Source organism: Diadema antillarum, unplaced genomic scaffold (genome assembly GCF_040938485.1).
Source record: "Diadema antillarum isolate AM-2024a unplaced genomic scaffold, OU_Dant_1.0 scf00000065, whole genome shotgun sequence".
NCBI classification, from domain to species: Eukaryota; Metazoa; Echinodermata; class Echinoidea; order Diadematoida; family Diadematidae; genus Diadema; species Diadema antillarum.
The window spans coordinates 2,805,531-2,824,047 of record NW_027270954.1 but is presented as its reverse complement, the minus strand read 5'-3'; the positions used below and the strand labels follow the sequence as shown (position 1 = coordinate 2,824,047).

At 39.2% G+C, this 18,517-nt stretch overlaps 1 protein-coding gene across 1 annotated transcript; it reads left to right on the top strand.

The window, feature by feature from the left end:
- The first annotated feature begins 1,738 nt into the window (after positions 1–1,738).
- LOC139716449 (uncharacterized) lies at positions 1,739–16,857 on the top strand. Its single transcript, XM_071627995.1, has 3 exons — positions 1,739–1,859; positions 13,994–14,064; positions 15,219–16,857. The coding sequence occupies exons 1-3, from the start codon at positions 1,739–1,741 to the stop codon at positions 16,722–16,724; spliced, it is 1,698 nt and encodes a 565-aa protein (XP_071484096.1). The 3' UTR covers positions 16,725–16,857.
- The last annotated feature ends 1,660 nt before the right edge of the window (positions 16,858–18,517 follow it).

Genomic DNA, 18,517 nt, shown 5'->3' with positions numbered 1-18,517 from the left:
CCTCTGACATTTTTACCTCTAACATTACTACCTCTTACATTTTCACCTCTGACATTTTCACCTCTGACTTTTTTACCTGTGACATTATTACACCGAACCTTTTTTTCGCCCCCTCTCTAGGCCCCGCCCATTCACAAACCAGGATGCCATTCAACCGTGGACAGTCCATTCTGCACGTGGACACCCCACGTGTGTTATTGTTTGTCCGGTTAATGAATACAGGGAGGTGAGATTTTTGTCTCACCTCCCTGTCCTGTCACAGACCAATGCACTGACCAATCTATTGTGTACAGCTCCATGTGTAGACGACGCTGCGCAGTGTATTCGCTTCGACTTGCAAGTACTTTTTTATTTTTTCAAAATTATATTGTAGTTCTCAATACTGCTGCAAGACCATTATCAAACTGTGTAGCTCTTATCATTTAATACATTTGTGACGTAAACACATCTTTCGCGCATGGGACCTACAGGTGTAGGAAGGATTTGGCGCATTCTTTTTTTCCTGCGTGATAGTACGCCGTTCTGACAGTCCCGTACAATTTCTACAGCGTCTGAAGGAGACTGATAGCGTTCTCAACCTCCTCCCCCCCCCCCCCCCCCCTTGAATGACCCCACAGTTGAGATATGATTTATTAATTCCCCTCTACACCCACTCCCGACAGCATAAGCGCAAGAGATTCCAAGGAGGTATACTCATTCTCATAGAACGTACTATTTTCTCGGTCTTTGAATCTCCTTTGTATATAGCGAGTGGGGGAGATCTTCCAGTTGCACATTACTGAACGATCGAGCAGAAGAGTGCAAGAGACATCCTTTGCGATTCGACAGAGTATTTCGTGAGTATGATATATACAGACTACTGAATTCAAAAAGAGTATATATCTGTTGTATTATTATCGTGACGGAGGTGGATGATCGAGGACAATCTATTGTATGATTATTACATGGCAGGTGTCACTTGGATTCAGTGAGGGTATATAGCGGTATGCTATTCCATTACGTTGATTGAATTCATTATGATAATGCACTGATCATGTCTTACTTCTCTGTCGATGTATATATCTACGTTGTATCTGCAATATTCGCCTATCTCACATGTTTCTATGTATGTATATCATATAAATGCATCTACCTATATCTGTCTATCCATCCACCTATACAACATCTATTATCCGTCTATCTATCTATCTATCTATCTATCTATCTATCTATCTATCTATCTATCTATCTATCTATCTATTATCCATACAGCTATAGTAATTGAACATTGAGGTATATAGGAGCTTTTCCCATCCGCCTATATATCAATGCGTTCTGCGTACATTCACGTTGAATGTTCGTGTGTATACACGAGGCGATGCGTGCTATTCATTACCAGTCAACTGACGATCACAATTCATTCATTCATGTGAGTTTTCTTGGTGCCTGTACAACAATACCATGTCACCGCTTGAACAACTGCACTTTTCGCAGTACTGAAATTGTTCTTCATCTATATATTATATACACTGTATTATGTTGTAGATTTTGCGAGCAGCGCCATATACGCCACAACGTCATCATCGCGATTGGACCAGATCTCCTTGGATTTGCTGTAGGCCTGTAGTATCTGTTTCAAAAAAAAAAAAAAAAAAAACTGCCATATTATATTGTTAACCGTTTACCTGGTCGTGAGCTTGTGATAGAGGGGAACTATTCTTTTTGGATATTCATTGCAGACGACAGCAGATGATCGAAAATGACATCGAAAGAGAAGAATTCTGTTGAGCTTGTAAGCGTGGTCGATTCGACGGTCGATGAGGAAAAACACATCGCCGGACAAAATGGCCACAAGAAGTCAACGCCAGTCGAAATCAAAGGTACTGTATTTCAATCAATTACCAATTTGACTTACAACAACTAGCAAGTTAGCAAGCAACTAAGGTAAACTCAGTCCAGAAGAAAAGTCACATATAGGCTGTTTTGGAATATCATTTTGAAAGTTCCACCTGTTTAGTAAAGCAGTGATATCTGTCATATCTTTATGATGGGAATTACACGTCTCACTGCCTTTTTTTTTTTACCATATCTTTCTATCTTCTTACAACAAGACATCATGTGATTTGGATCAAATCATTGTGGAAATATAATGAGTAACGAAACAGGTTATCATTCCCCGGAAGGTGGAAGTATTCCCTTATTCATGCGGAATGATTTTAGTGGTGTAGTTATGGACATAATAATTATTGTTCTGACGACATTTCAAAGCAGTGCATTTATGTATTCTATCGGTTTTACTTTATTCTTTTCATGCAAGTCAATATAGAACATGCATAGACTGATTCGAGTTCCCCCACTTTCCGATCTTCGTTAGCTTGGTCGTGTTATTTTTTTTTCAGTTTTCATCTCAATGAAAAAAAGAATCCTTTTCTCACAATCATGATCCTGCTCTCATTATAGAGTATAATTATCATGATAACTAAACACAAGTATCTTCAGGGCCCTCTGTTTGAGTAAGCTGATAAGACTCAAGCTGCTTATGTTAGCACAAAAACTAATTTCGAAACATTGATGGGAGCTTTATGTTGCTGCATACATCGTGCTCGACAAGGTTGCGTCAAAATAATGATGTGACTGCAATAGATCCAAATGGAAAAACAAACCCATTATAATAACGAATCTAGCTGAAATGGGCAATCCATCCATTTTGTTATCTTTTTTTGATTTATGTATGATTCGTGTATTGCTCTGTGTTGGCTTTTTTAAATGTGAAATGCAGAATATATAAACAAACAAGTAACCAAAGAATTACGAGATAATGAATATCCTGGTATTGTGGTATCAACATGACGTTACATCGCAGGATAACATCATGTCAAAAGATTTATTTTGCCCTATAGCCAAGAACTATAGTTGCAGATCGGTTAAATGAGATATAATGGATCCCAGCATCATAAGCATGCTTGCTACCTTGTGCGTCATTATCAACTAGATCTTATCCGTGTGCTTTGTTATCCTGAGGGAATTATTGAGTGATTACGTAACTCCTCGTCCTTTGAGTCGGACATCGTGGCCTTGCACGCTTTTTTTTTTTCGTGGCGAGCAAGTATGCCTAACCCAGAGCATGGAGCTATAGTAGTTCCATGGCCAGAGTGATAACTCTATTCCCTGCTATTGATATGCGAGATTTCAGTCATTTAGAAACAATTTAGTGACATTTCGAAGCATTTCTTAAATCCTCCCCTTGGTCTATGGCGTGATTTTTTTTTGCAAGGGTACGGATGACCGCTGGCATAGCTGTGCTATCTGCATGGGAATCTAATTTGGCAAGGCTTTATGACAGCTGACGTGCTATGCCTGTTGCTAAGGCTGGTTAATATTTGATGATTATAATGACGGCAAAATAAACGAGTCCATGGCTGAAGATGAGTAAGGGTTTAAAGGGTGTGTACAGTTCTGGTTCAGGTGAGGATTTACATGTAGCTTTTAACGTTTTGCGACATATTCAGAAACCACTCTTATATATGAGATGTCAAAGAGCATGCAATTCTAAGGGGTATCAAAAGTTTATTTGATGAAAATCGGTTTTGAAATGGCTGACTTAATGTGACATCTTGAATATTTTTTAAATCACCGCTCCCAAAGGTAAACAGGACCTTTAAGGAATCAGATGTGTATCATTTTACAAAAAGTTTATCGATGTCCAATTGTATGATGTACATCCATGAAAGCCAGAAACAAAATGAGAAAACATTGTAAGTGTAATGTATCCACAAGTTTAGAACGGACGAAGTTTTCCTGGTGTAGAGGCACCAAATCATTGATTTTTGTCATATTGTACTTATAATAATGCTTATAATAATGTTTATTATTCATTCTGACGAGAAAACTTTGCAGCACACATAAAGGGCCTAAACTTCCAACGCAAAGGCGAATGAGCAGAATCTAGTGTGTTGTGACATGCGTGTGCTGGTAGCTGGTTTGAATGAAAGACTATTATATAGGATACATACATCTATCTTGATGACAATGGCTGTCGACATGTCTTTATTCCCTCCCGAGAGTTACTGTGTTACTCTATCCAACGAGGATCCATCACATTTGCGTTCACTCTTTTATCTTCCAAGTGGAAATTTTAGATTGAAAATAAGAATTGAGATTATCTTGTCAGGAAGATGCTCTTGCATGGGCACGAAGTTCAAAACAGCTCTAGGGCCGCCCATCAAGAAGCCCTCCAAAGTTCTGGGTTTTCTTGCGTTTTTTCCCCAATTTTTCCTTATTTATTCCTTAGAACCCAAAGTTCCGCGGCCCCTCTAAAACAAAACAGACAGAAGTAATCTATGGATGCACAGCACAAGTATACATAATATAATTATCTTACCCACTCTGTGTCTCTTTCTATAAATCTTACTCATTTTTCTCATGAAACGATTTTCTGTTGTCCTTTTCAGTAGTTGGAGGGGGAGGACACTGCACATCGTAATTTCCTTTTGTTCAGTCATCTTTTTTCCTCATCTATGATACTCAAGTCATTTTTTTCCCATGTAGGTTGCGTCACATACACTGAAATCGTTTTTATAAGTTCGTTCTCTCCATCTCTTCCTTTTAAGATGTGTTTTTGTATCTTTGTGAGTGTACATTTTATCCCACACAGGATTGAAATGGAATTGGCTCACGTTGAACTTCATTGTTTGCTTTTCCAGATGTAATTATTTGATATAGAGCCCCGGGTCATGCGGTTAAGAGCACAAGTGTTATTGCACGGGGTTCAAATAGGGAGCTGTTATACAATCTAAATATTTGAATTATGATCTTGAAAAGTTTTATCGCAATTTTTATTCCCTTGAGTGTGGTACTTGATAACCAGAAAGACCGATTGTGCAGCGATCGTCCTTATTATGTACCTGAAGATGATGGTTGCGAAATCTTAGTTATGAAATACAAAAGTATGAGATAATGTGAGTATTCATATCAGATAAGAACATTGCATGTGATAGGGGCCCCTCGATATCTCCTTTGACTTATCAATAGAGAGATAATTTTATGCAGAGAAAAATTAAGAGATGCAGAAGAGACGACGACCTGAACAACTTTAATCAATACAGTTCCAAATCCATTTCATTTCATTTCATTTCATTTCATTTCATTCATTTCCATATCCAAATGATACAAAATTAATGCAAAGTACAATTGACGATTTGTATATACAATTAAGAAGATGAAATGTCATGAAGCACATACAAACAATAGCACAATATAACACCTGCACCTACAAGCATATAAATCTATACGTAGTATACTAACATTTTGACCTTCATGAAATCACTTTGAGTTGAAATAGCACTTTATAATATCAAGGAATATGGAGGGAACTTCAAAAAAGAGCTTGTACATTCTATCAATCAATTGACTTATAAAAATTAGTCCAGGCTTTGTCATTATGGTGACAGTTACGTATAATTCAGTTCTCGACAACCGGGTTGCAAGGACTAATGGGGCTGTAATTAGAACTGAATTTACGTAAACTGATTTATTACAGTTGCGTATAATGTACTCATCTTGCTTTGGGAGCGTCTGAATGGCTTGTAATGATGATGAGGATGGCAATGACGATGATGTGATAATGATAATATTAACAAAATGATTACGACAATGACGTTAATACTAATGATGATTGATAACGTAGAAGTAATTAGTTGTGATAATTCATGTTCCTTTTAGGACCATAATCTGCGGACCTCTTTTCTGGACAGACAAACGTATAGATCAAACTAAATTCATAAAAATTCTGTGACCTGATGATGAATAATGACACTTCAAGGAATTTGATAAGAAGCAAAGTTACAGCCAGCAGTGCATGGGGTAACTTTATTTTACGCTAGAGAATATTGACGTATATAATTACGGGTCTAGGGCAATTACCCCTGGGCAATTACCCCGGACCCTTCCCCTGCCCTAATCCTAATCCTAATCCTGAACCTAATCCTAACCCTAACCCTAACCCAAACTCCTAACCCTAAACCTAACCCCAACCCTAATATTTACTCTAACCTTACCACTAACCAGTATTTAGACGGGGTAATTGCCATCTGGGGGTAATTGCCCGGATACGCGTAATTACTTATACAATGTATGATTAATCCAGGAAAACCATTCTCACCTAAGTTTATAACTCGTGTGATTTCATGGTATCGCAAAATATTAGAATTCAGTCTTCAATATTTTCATGACATAGTTTTCAGATCTACAAGATCAAGGTCATTACGTGCTGTCGTAGACCCATATGGACAAATCTTTAAAACCTTCGGGTAATGTTCATTGTTAAGAATGTTCGTTAATCCGAAAATTGAAAAAAAAATGCGTACAAAGCAACCCCAGATTAACGAAACCTTCGCCTCCGGAGTAACGAATTCCTTCGGAATTACGAACCATCAGGATAACAAAACTTCGGAATAATGAACCTTCGGAATACCGAACTGTAACCGCAACTTCCACCTGCACACATTCTCTCTTACAATCCTTTGTACATCTGGGCCAATTTTCATCGTCAAGAACAAAATGTATGACGGTTGACCTACATGTATTATGATATTGTATTGAACAGAGTGGATTCGGGTTGACAATAGACTTCATAGTCTGAGAGCTGGCTGCTGGTCAATTTACCCCATCAAGCCCAAAAGGTTTGACCCCTCAGAGTTGCTGGGGCCACCCTCCTCATTAAAAAAATGCCCGTCAGCCTGGTCCCTGAGGGCGGGTTCGGCCCCCAGGGACCCCCCGAAAAGGCCCTCCGGCGGGTGTAATTTACCCCATGGAGCCCATGGACCAAACTTGGCCTATATGAATGTCCTATGGGTGTACATAATCAAAATATAAAAACTGACAAAATATCTGGTCGGGAAAGGGGTTGCCAGACCGCTTGTTTGCAGGCATAAAACCTTGTTTTTGGTCAAGGAGTCTGCGCCAAGACTACACTGTCCCATAGGCCCTGTACTGTAGCGTCTCCCAACAGGCTGACGGACAGTGCCAGTTAGTGCATGTAGTAGTCTTGGCGCAGACTCCTTTACGCCCAACAAGGGTTTGTGCCTGCAAACTACCCGTTATACCCTGGGACCCAGGGTAGTTTGCATGCATAAATTGACCACACACCCCCCCCCCACACACACACATACACACATACACACACACACACACACACACACACGCACACACACACACATACACACACAATTATGTTTACACATGACTCTATAGGTAGCCTAATGTACAACTGTATATACCATAACACTAAACATGTTACAATTAATAGGTTTCTCATTAATGCAGCCATAATACCTTGCACATAATAAATGTCAAACTTATAAGATGTTCATACCTTTTGAATGTTTTACATGGATACTATCAATACACCTTTAAGGAACACTGAAGAAATTTGAAATTGTGTGAAGTTGTATTAGGTTTTATTGGCCACACAGCCTACTCTTTCTGTACGATGTATTCACCTTATGAGACTCAAATAGAGCTTTTCAGAAAATGCTGAAAAACCTTTGTTGTGAGTAAACTTCAGTTTAAGACCAACCAAAACAGCGCTAAAGGCCAGTTGTATAACACATTTAAGTAAACATTTTCATCAACCGTGCATTAAACATAACTCCAATAAAGTTTATGTCAACAAGTGGGATGTAGCTTAGATTACTTCTTTTTCTCCTGCTTGATATCCTCTTTTAGATACAAATAACAAGTCTCAATCCTAATATAAGATTCCTTTGAAAACCTCAAACTAATAACTTTTTGTGTTTTTGGCTGATAAAAACCACCCTTTGATGTATAAAATAGGCAAGGATTACAGCATCCATGCCAACATTTCCTTTATTTGACTCTAATAAATTCCAAATCAGAATAAACTGCATAACATAAGGAAGGAGCTTAATGGTTTTGGAAATGATATTGATCAATTTTCATACTCAGTAGTGCATGTCACCTCATAGTTTTGGACAAAATTTATATCTGCATATCTATAATACTAATGAACATGTAATTATGGTGTTCTATATACATGTATTTCTTCCTTGGAACCTCAAATAACAAGCTTCACAATAGAATGCTAACTTTCTGTAATGGAAATAAACAGGCCAAGAGCATTTACTTTGATCTTGTGTTCTCTTCATCTCTTCAGCGCTTTTTTTTTTTGTGGTCATCTTCTTATTTCTGGAGATATATTTTATTTATAATAGTTCCCAGCCCCACACAAATGGTGTCACATACTGCAAACACTGCCAATGACCGTGACCAGTACACACCAAGTTGAAACATAATAGCTCTCTTTTTATATAGCATATAGGCTGAAAGTATTAACTTGGTCTTGTGGTCTCTTTATATCAGCAGTTTTGTCAACTCCTTATTTCTGGAGATACACTGTACTTCATCTTCAGTTCCCCAGCCCCACACAAACAAAACTCAACCTACGGTGTCACACACTGCAAAGAGCGCATCATAGTATATGATTGCTGTTAACCCGGGACATATACACACAACGTGAAACATAAAATTACCAGCTAAATGAAATGTTAGCTTAATTTCTTTTCTTTAACAATAGCATGCACGTTGAGAGCATTTACATGTTGTGTTCTCTTTTATATTAGAATTTTTGTCAACTCCTCATTGAGATACTTTGTCTACCCCCCTCTCCCCCCCCCCCCAAAAAAAAAAAGATAATACTTCCAGGGTGTCACATACCATCTACAGTTACAATGCAGGTCCTAGTTCATATTTATGATTTAGTTGCCATTCAAAACCATGGCAATTACACATCAAACCATGCATCACACTCTATGGAAGACTAAAGCTTACACAAATTACGTATAATGTAGGCCTATGATAAGCATTGCACATGTTTCAGTTGCAGTCTTATGATTCCTGAACTGACCAGTATTTGGCATGAATTTATTTCATATAATATAAAACATAATTTCACATTTTAGTCTATCATACAGTATAATGCATGATTTGAGAAATTGAAGTCTACTCACAACAAAGGGTTTATTTCAGCATTTTCCAAATATATATATATGTATATATATATATATATATATATATATATATTTGTCTTATATGGTGGATACATAATAAAGGGTAAGCAGGTTGTGTGGCCAGTAAAACAGAATACAATTTCACACAAATTTCAAAATCTCTTCAGTGTTCCTGCTTAAAGGTTCACTGATAGTATCGATGTAAAACATTCAAAAGTTATGAACATAATAATTATAGGTATGTGCAAGGTATCATGGCTGAATGGAGAAACCACTGGTCATGTTTTGTGTTACGCCTTACGGTATTCTTAGTATACATAGAGTCATGTGTGAATGTGTGTGTGTGTGTGTGTGTGTGTGTGTGTGTGTGTGCGCGCGTGTGTGTGTGGGTGTGTGTGTGGGTGTGGGTGTGTGTGTGGTCAATTTGTGCATGCAAACTACCCTGGGTCCCAGGGTATAACGGGTAGTTTGCAGGCACAAACCCTTGTTGGGCGTAAAGGAGTCTGCGCCAAGACTACTACATGCACTAACTGGCACTGTCCGTCAGCCTGTTGGGAGACGCTACAGTACAGGGCCGATGGGACAGTGTAGTCTTGGCGCAGACTCCTTGACCAAAAACAAGGTTTTATGCCTGCAAACAAGCGGTCTGGCAACCCCTTTCCCGACCAGATATTTTGTCAGTTTTTATATTTTGATTATGTACACCCATAGGACATTCATATAGGCCAAGTTTGGTCCATGGGCTCCATGGGGTAAATTACACCCGCCGGAGGGCCTTTTCGGGGGGTCCCTGGGGGCCGAACCCGCCCTCAGGGACCAGGCTGACGGGCATTTTTTTAATGAGGAGGGTGGCCCCAGCAACTCTCAGGGGTCAAACCTTATGGGCTTGATGGGGTAAATTGACCAGCAGCCAGCTCTCAGACTATCAGTTTCATACTCTACTTTCGTGAGTCCTGTGAAAAACCATAATCATAGTCATGCATTGCCATTAATTTTAATGTGATATTATATATTTGTAACAACGTATCAATGGCTGATAAGCAACTCTAGGACAGGACGATATATTACGTAACATGCAATAAATAAAATGTGAAATCGAAATAAGGAACCCAAGCGTAATCCAGTAGGTCCGCGGTGATAATGTACAAAAAAAAAAAACCTTACTGGGTTAATGCATATAGGGCAAAGAGCCCTCTTCAAGGACCGTGAAGGGGGGGGGGGGTCTAAGATTAAAGTCATGATTTTTATAAATTATCTAAAATCTATCCTCATTATCAATCTCTCTTCAATTGAAATAATAATGACATTATTCCACCTCATTTTCCGTCAGTGACGAAAAACTCCCATACATACCATATCATTGTAAAAATTGTTGATAAAAAACTTCGAAAGTTGCCTTAATCTGTTGTTGTTGTTGTTGTTGTTGTTTGTAATTTTAACTAGTCATATTGTTCTCTCTCCATAATAATGCATATCTACATGTGAAATAAACCTGTCGTGTTGTGATTTTCACACCAATGGGAAACATGCTGTTTCAACTGGATTCGAAGTTCGTATAAGTATTGTTATAGGCCTATATGCCAACAGCCAATTTATCCGGAAGCTCGTTCCACAAACGGCACTCACCCTCATTATGGATTTCTGTTCAAAGTGCACGAAACCGTGTAAACCGCAGTTGATATAATGACGAATTTACGCTGATTTATGTGGTTTTTCACGCCCTTGAGAGTTTAAGAGAGAATAGACTTTGGGATCTGAGAGAGGGTGTCAAAGTCCTACTATACGCATTAGATCTATACACCTAACTGAGCAACTCACTGCCGACAGTTTAATGATAATTATCTACGCTCAATGGACAAAGTCTCGTTTGGAGCATGTTGTTACGTACCAAAATAATCATTGTTCATAGCTTTAATCATTGGACATTATTGTCGCCTGATCAGGGGAAAATGGTCACCAGCATGCGATGGTCTGAGTCACTTCTACGATACTGCATATATGAATGGGTTATAAATTTATTGTGCAAATAGCTTGTTTTGCTGGCGAGTAATTTTGAGGACGTCTGATCGAAGATCTGGTTTGACTTCTAGACGAGATCCGAGGACACTGGAGGTGTGGCCCTGTCTCAAGTCTAGTAGCGTTACTGTGAAAAACGAGGAATGCAAAGTGGTATCGTACGCTCCAGATTCGCCGTGCATACAGGTAAATGCAGCGCGATATGACCTGGATCCCGCGTATGATATCCTGACATTCCCATATTTTATCATGCTAGAGTAGTATTGCTTTGAAATAATGGCTCTGCATAAGTGAAAGAACGTCCTAAGGAACTTACTTGTTTGTCGGTATATAAGCCTATCACTTCATCCCTCTACCATCCAGTGGCCTTTACTCTTCTAACCTTCGTTCCAGGAAGTAGTTTCGTCTTTAAGCATGATTGAATGTGAACTCATCTTGTGTGCTCGGATATTGACTCTGTTCTGCGTGTGTGCATCATTTTGTGAACGTGTGCACGTATAGGTAAATCTATACTATGTGGGCGGGTGGGGGGGGGGGGGGGGGGGGGGACTGACCTATATTGAAGCATGACATCAACAGTTTCAAAGAAAGCCTTGATTAAAAGTCAATGTGTGAATCAAAGTTTAGGAAAGGTCCGTGAAAATATATAGATAAAGCTCTCTGAAGGAAAAAATGTAAAACGCAGTCGATCTTTATTAGGGGGGAAAAAAGGGAACATTTTCAGAGCACTTTTGTTCGAGACTCCTTTGTGCGCTGGTTGGGCTGGTATGTTCGCTGGTGGTAATATGGCCTACACTATTTGGATTTAAAAGCTATAGGGTTACTAGAGGGCTAATGTTTACAATTCTTTATTCCGAAGGTTTGTTATTCCAGTAAAGGTTCACTTAAAGTTGAAATAAGGTTCGTTATTCCAAGGATTTATTACTCCGAAAATGAAATCAGGTCCGTTATTCCGAGGGTTTGTTGATCCGAAAACGAAATAAGGTTTGTTAGTAAGCACTTTTTTTTTCGCTTCGAGATAAACAAACCTTATTTCATCTTCCGATTATAAAGGAACCCTCGAAATAACGAACCTTTGATTTCATTTTCGGTTTAGCAAAACCTTCGGATTAACAAACTACTTTCCATTTTCGTATTAACGAATCTTCGGCATGAAGCATTAATTTAATGTTCGGATTAACGAACCCTGTCTCATTTTCGGATTGATGAACATTAGCATATGGAACTTGTGTGTTTCGGAAAAATGAACATTCGGGAAAGAGAATCCTATTTCATTTTCGGATTAAAGAACCATCGGAATAACGAATATCGCTTGATGTCAAAGCTAATGGGAAAGAAGCACATAATTAAGTGACCAACAAGTACAGTGGAGCTCTCTAGCTCCCATGACACTCAACACCGACCGGTGCCAACACTATAGCATGATATAAAGTTCGGGTTTAGCGCGGGTAATGGCATTAAAATGGCACTAACTTCTAACGCCAGCACTATGAACACCGGACATGAAGTCATCCATTGTGTTATCAGGTCGAGTGAAGATGGTATAATAAACAACTATATAGGAGGGGATTATGACTGTCATAGGATCATTACGAAAGCTATATGGTGGTTGTAGAAGAAGTCTCATGGGCGACAAAGCCGAACATTGAATGATTCTAAAATGATGAAGGTTCTGATATCGTTTGATCAATGCGCAGTGAAGTAATGTGAATGACTCAATTCCACTTATAATGTACACCGTTTGCTCCATTGTCTTCCTTGAGTAATTTCCAATGTCAAAGGTCATACTTGAATTATGACGTGCCAAGATACGCAGTCGCAACTCTGTTTCATTTAGCGATGGTACATGACGAACATTTTTCATGCTGCACACAATCATTGCGCTCCAAAGTCCAATATCTGCATAATTATGCACTCAAGTGTTATACAAGATGTGTTGTCGTATATAAAATTTGTGTAGGGGGAGCAGACGTGCCGATGCGATGAATTACTCCATGTCGAGGGCGACGGGTTAATGTTCTGCCTGTCATGATGTAGATTGTTTGTTTTATTCCTTGCATAAGCGCATAAGAAATTGCATTAAGAATCCGTCACGTGTATCAACATGATTTACTTTAACGTACCTTACACATTTTCGCTCCGCGTAAATAGCGGGTTAGGTGTATGTCAAGTGCCGTGAATCGTCTGTTTTTTTCTTTCTAGTAAATCTGCGAAAGCCAAACAGGTCTCCTATATAGGAAAGCTTCCAGAAGCTGAGCAATTGAGATTGTTCATATTCTGATCAACTTGATATCAGCTGTTTCTTCATCGTGTAACAGATAGGAAATGTCACGAATATACATCGTCTGCTCATAACCTGCGTAATCGGTATAAAATCATGAGGACGACATCCGTTGATATATTACCCGAAGATTTAGAATCGTCTTGGGTGTATTATCAGTCGACGTGGGCGGGAAATTTCGCCTTAACTTATGTTTTTAACTTTCATCAGTTTGATACAAGTGAGTATCTACTATACATGATGTCAATTCTGTCAGACTGAAAGTTTGAACACCGTTTTGTTCCTTTCCGTTTTCTCAAATGCTTTGAGTAAAGCAAATTAAGTAAGTCCTGTAGCATCAAGGAAATGTCTTTCTATATATACGTTGATCTATCAGGTTCTGTTTTTTTTCTTTATTCGTGTGTCTGTGTTGCTGTTGTTCTTTTATATTCGAGGGTATGCACACGTGTCATTAATAAATGATGGCAGTCATAGTGATTGGCTAGTATTTTTACTAGTACTTGCACGCAGAATAGAAAATTCTCTCTTCCTCTCTCTCACACACACATACACACACACCGAACACACGCGTGCGTCTACAAAAATTATCGTCCCATTCAGAGTACTATTATTTTCATGCACACTCACACATGATTATACAAAGAATAACAGGAATAATCATTTTGTGATTACTTTTTATATCTATGTACAGATTCCAAGGGCACGGGAAAGAGTAATGGAGTATGTGCTGCTTCCAAATCAACATCATCCAGCCTCACGAAGGTGAGTAAAAATAATACTTCTGCCTTCTTACTCATATCCCAACTTTTCCATTGAATCTATGTTAAATATCACGTCTTTTATACATCACAACATTATATAACATTTTAAAGAAAACGATTATTCCTTGATTCCTTTAACCCTAAAAGGGCCGGGCTTTTTTTGGCTATGCTCAGACCGGGGGGATGGATTCCGCCCCCCCCCCCCCCGGTCTCGGCCATCGGCCATCATAATTTACAAGATTATGTCATAAGATTTTTTGAAACAATCAATTTCTAATTCTAATTAATTGATTATGCAAATTAAGCTCAAGATCATATTTTAGCCTAATTAAAAGCATTGAGAGTCTAATTTTTGATATGTAAATCTGTTTTAGCATATTCAACAATTGTACATCACAAAAACTTCCAAAACTCAATTCTTATGTGTTTTATTGTTTTCAGAATTTCTTATGTATTTAATTGTTTTTCAACTTTTGTTTTTTCTTTGTTTTTTCATTGGAAATTGTCACTGACCACTTTTCTACCATAATTAGCACAAAAGTAATCAATGAAAGTGATTAATTGTAAAAAAAATAATTAGGTTTTTATGACTTTCATGACAGAGCAGTGTTTTCCATAGGAAATGTACACAAAATCACAAAATTGTGCCCGTTTTTGGGCGACATTCCGTTGCAAAAATGGGCGTGGCTTCGCAAAAGTATGCGCGGACGTTGCAAATTTGGTCTCAAATGTTGCGCGAGACTTGAACAAACAAAGTCAAGAAGACTCGCGACGAGGCCTTCCCGCGTTAGAGAATTATAGCGCGAAACGTCAAGGGGGGGGGGGATTCCGCCCCCCCCCCGGCCCTTTTAGGGTTAAAGCACCTTCAAATTAGGCAACAAAACACAACAAATAGGTTCAACAGGAATATGAATATCACAGGCATCGCTGTAATAGCGTTAATAGAACGATTTCAAAAGACACTGCATGAGAGACTATGATCATGTCGTTTGTTTTGTGTTTTTTTCGATTCGCAAATGATATTCAATTTTTAGGGATAGTGACTGATCTCAGTTATTGTGGAAGAAGATACAAACGGTTTTGACAATATGTTTCTACATTCGTAGCAGAACTGTGGAAGCTGTTTTTTCTCTCAATATTCTTTTGTTGTTTCAGTCGGCAGATACCGGCTTCAGATGGGACGTTGTGGGATGGGTCATCGGTGTCGTCTTCATCACTTGCATCCTCATTGCCATGATCTTCATCGGAGATTACCGAGGATGGGATGCAGACTCCGGATATGACCATAATCTCAGCGAAAGCTCGCAAGAAAGGTTCCTTCCGGAACCCTTCGAAGAAGAACCTGGCGTCCCAGGAAGACACGGGTCGGGAGCCACAGCGAGATGGTACTACTGGCAGCTACCACCCGATGAAGTCACCGCACTCACCCGAAGTATCACCTGGATCTGCTACGTCTTACACCAGCTCTTCATGTGGGGGTGTATCTACTACGCTCAGCGGAGTAAGAATCTTTACCCGACTCCTGGAGACCCGAAGTACTCGACCAATATGAAGTACTTCAACTGGATTCCTCTGATCGGCAACATGGTGTTCCATGTGTTTCATCTTGGGCAGACACACTGGACGTACGACGCCTTGGCACAAGACGTCTCGGAGGCGAGCTCCCAGGGTTCTGTGATCATGCTTCTCATGTTTGTCCTGATGATTGAATACAGGAACCGAGGTATGGCGTTCGGGTGGCCTTCGAAAGACGACGTCGGTCGAATCAGCAACAAAGTCCGGCTTCCATGGGGTCCACAGGAACTCATTCGCAAATACCATGGCTATGCCTTCTCCTGGGCTGCAATCTTCACCTTCTGGTACCACCCGATGGAGAACACTGTTGGACACGCCCTTGGGTTCACTCACACTTGGATGTTCATGCTGCAGGGAAGTCTTATGTACACCCAGGTCCACCTGAATCGCTACTGGCGCCTTCTCCTTGAAGCATGGGTGGTCATCCACGGTACAGTGGTTGCCTGGCAAACCGGTGGCCCAGCCCTCAACGGCACAGCTCTCTACCCTATGTTCATGTTTGGTTTCCTCTGGCTCTTCACCATGACCCAACTCTTCGGACTTCCCGTTTGGAAACTCCTGCCGCGCTGGACCTACTTCTTGCCATTCATCGCATACATTGGCGCCGGGATCGGCGCGTATGGCTGGGTATTTTACGACAAGGAAGGACGTTACTGGATCCGCATGAACGAGATGATTCGAATCCCAGCAACAGAATATCTCTGCGTTCTGATCGCCTGGTTAGTGATGTGGTTCTTCCTCTGGGTCGAAAAGAAAGTCTCAGCTGACAAACTTAGTCAGCCGTTCCAGACTCCTAGTCTCGTCAAAGAGATCCTGTACGTGTCCGGTGTCGTCTTAATCTACGCTCTAATGGTGGTCATTGCCGTCCTTGTTCAGGTCCTCGACGTCAAGATGGATCTGATCGCCCTCATGGTCATCTTCGTCCTCATCTTCACTGTTGGAGTAGCAGTGACCTGCATGTTGTTGAAACAGATCATTCCACCTGCCGATTACACGAGTGACATTCCAAGCAACAACAGTGGTGCCAAGGTGGCGCCAGAATTTGACAACGCCGCGTTTTTGGCGGACACGGAAAAGAAGTCTTGAGCTATGTTACATCACCCACGTGTGAGTGTCTTTGACCACGTGTCCGACCAACACCAATGTGAAACAATGAACTCTTTTATGCGTGTTCAAAGCATTTCCACTCGTTCTATTTTTGAAGGGCACCATTGTTGCGATGACCCGTCAAAAAATCAGATTTAGAGACTTTTCCACTTAAGCCTTTACATAGGGCCGTTTTTACATACTTTTGTAGATGATTGGAGAGTGGAGATTTCTCTACTGTAAAAGAACCAAACTAGTGTTGCTTCTATCAAGACAGTTTTTCTGGTGTATAATATATATGCTATCGTGTCTTTTCTTGACTGCAAAGTAATGTGACCTATCACACATCGGGAAAATCTATTCTTTTATTCTTTTTGATGATAATCTACCTCGGTGATACGTATCTCAGAGTAAAAATGGCATTGCCCCATTATGACATATAGTTTAAGCGCTTAGGAATTACACGTTGACCACTAGGAAACAAAGAGCTGTCGAAAATTTTTGATTTGTGTGTTTTGTGTGTGTTTTTTCTTTTGCTTGACCTAATTATATTCAAGATATCTCTGATGTGGCATAAAATACTCGTGATGAGAGGTAATGTAGACATCTGCATTACTGACAAGATACTAAACAACTATAAAGGAGAAAAGGCACATGAACATTTTAGACCCGCCGCAATTCTTTGTATAACTAAAAACACTGCATCCATGCCGCGGATATTTGCAGTTGTGTGTTCGATTATGTGATACCAGATAAGTAACACAACTTTCAGTCTCTTGTGATGAATACATCGTATACATGTACCAAAAAGTACTTGGATTCCTATGTAGTTGTAAATACAACTGTAATGGATATTGAATCTTATTCCTTTTGCTTTGCTTTGCTTTGCTTTTTTGTGCTCATCTGAATGCTGCTGCTGTAGTGCCTTAATTATTCATAACAGTAAGAAAAATACATTATTCTTGTGCACACGTCTGTATATGTTTTGGCATGGTCGTGCATAAAAGAGGAAATTTTTAAATTACGACAAAACCACTAAGGATTCACCCTGTAAAATCTTGTTTGTGTCTATAGGATTTATATTTAGGTGCATAAATTTAAATCAGATAAGTTTAAAAAGATAATAGTGCAATTCATTCAGGAGGATTTTTTTTTTTCGTTACTTGAAGTGAGCACTTCAAGATAAATGTATACTTTCATTTTTTCAAACACATGTGTGTGTGTGGGTTTTTTTTTCGTATTAGATTTGAAAGTGACTTCTCTCCGGAAGAGATAATGTTTCGAATTTGATAAACAACAAAAACTTTTAGATATTTTATGTGAAATCAGGTCAAACCAGGGTCAATTTTGAGTTTATACCTCGAAGAAACTTTGCTATTTTTGTAGCAGTAAGACAGTGATTTCTAGTAATTCAAACACTTGTCATGCTTACTAAGGGGTGTATATACGACAATTGTTTAGTGGTGGAGAAGTTATTATGTCAATAATGAATCCTTATGATAATCTTATTGAAGTGCTTTTCAGGATTGTGATACATTTTATTGTCGATAAAAATGAATTGTATAATGAAAACATACATTAAGAAACCGCACATATTATATGAATCTCATACCAAAAACAGTACTCTACAATAATGCAAAAATGTATTTATGAGTTTATTAATAAAGAGTGGATATATACAAATCATTGAAATATGGATATTTGTTGATTCTGTATTGCATTTTAAACTAATTTCTGACACCCTGTAAATATTTGTCTGATGCGTATATAATGCTTCGCAGGATATATATATA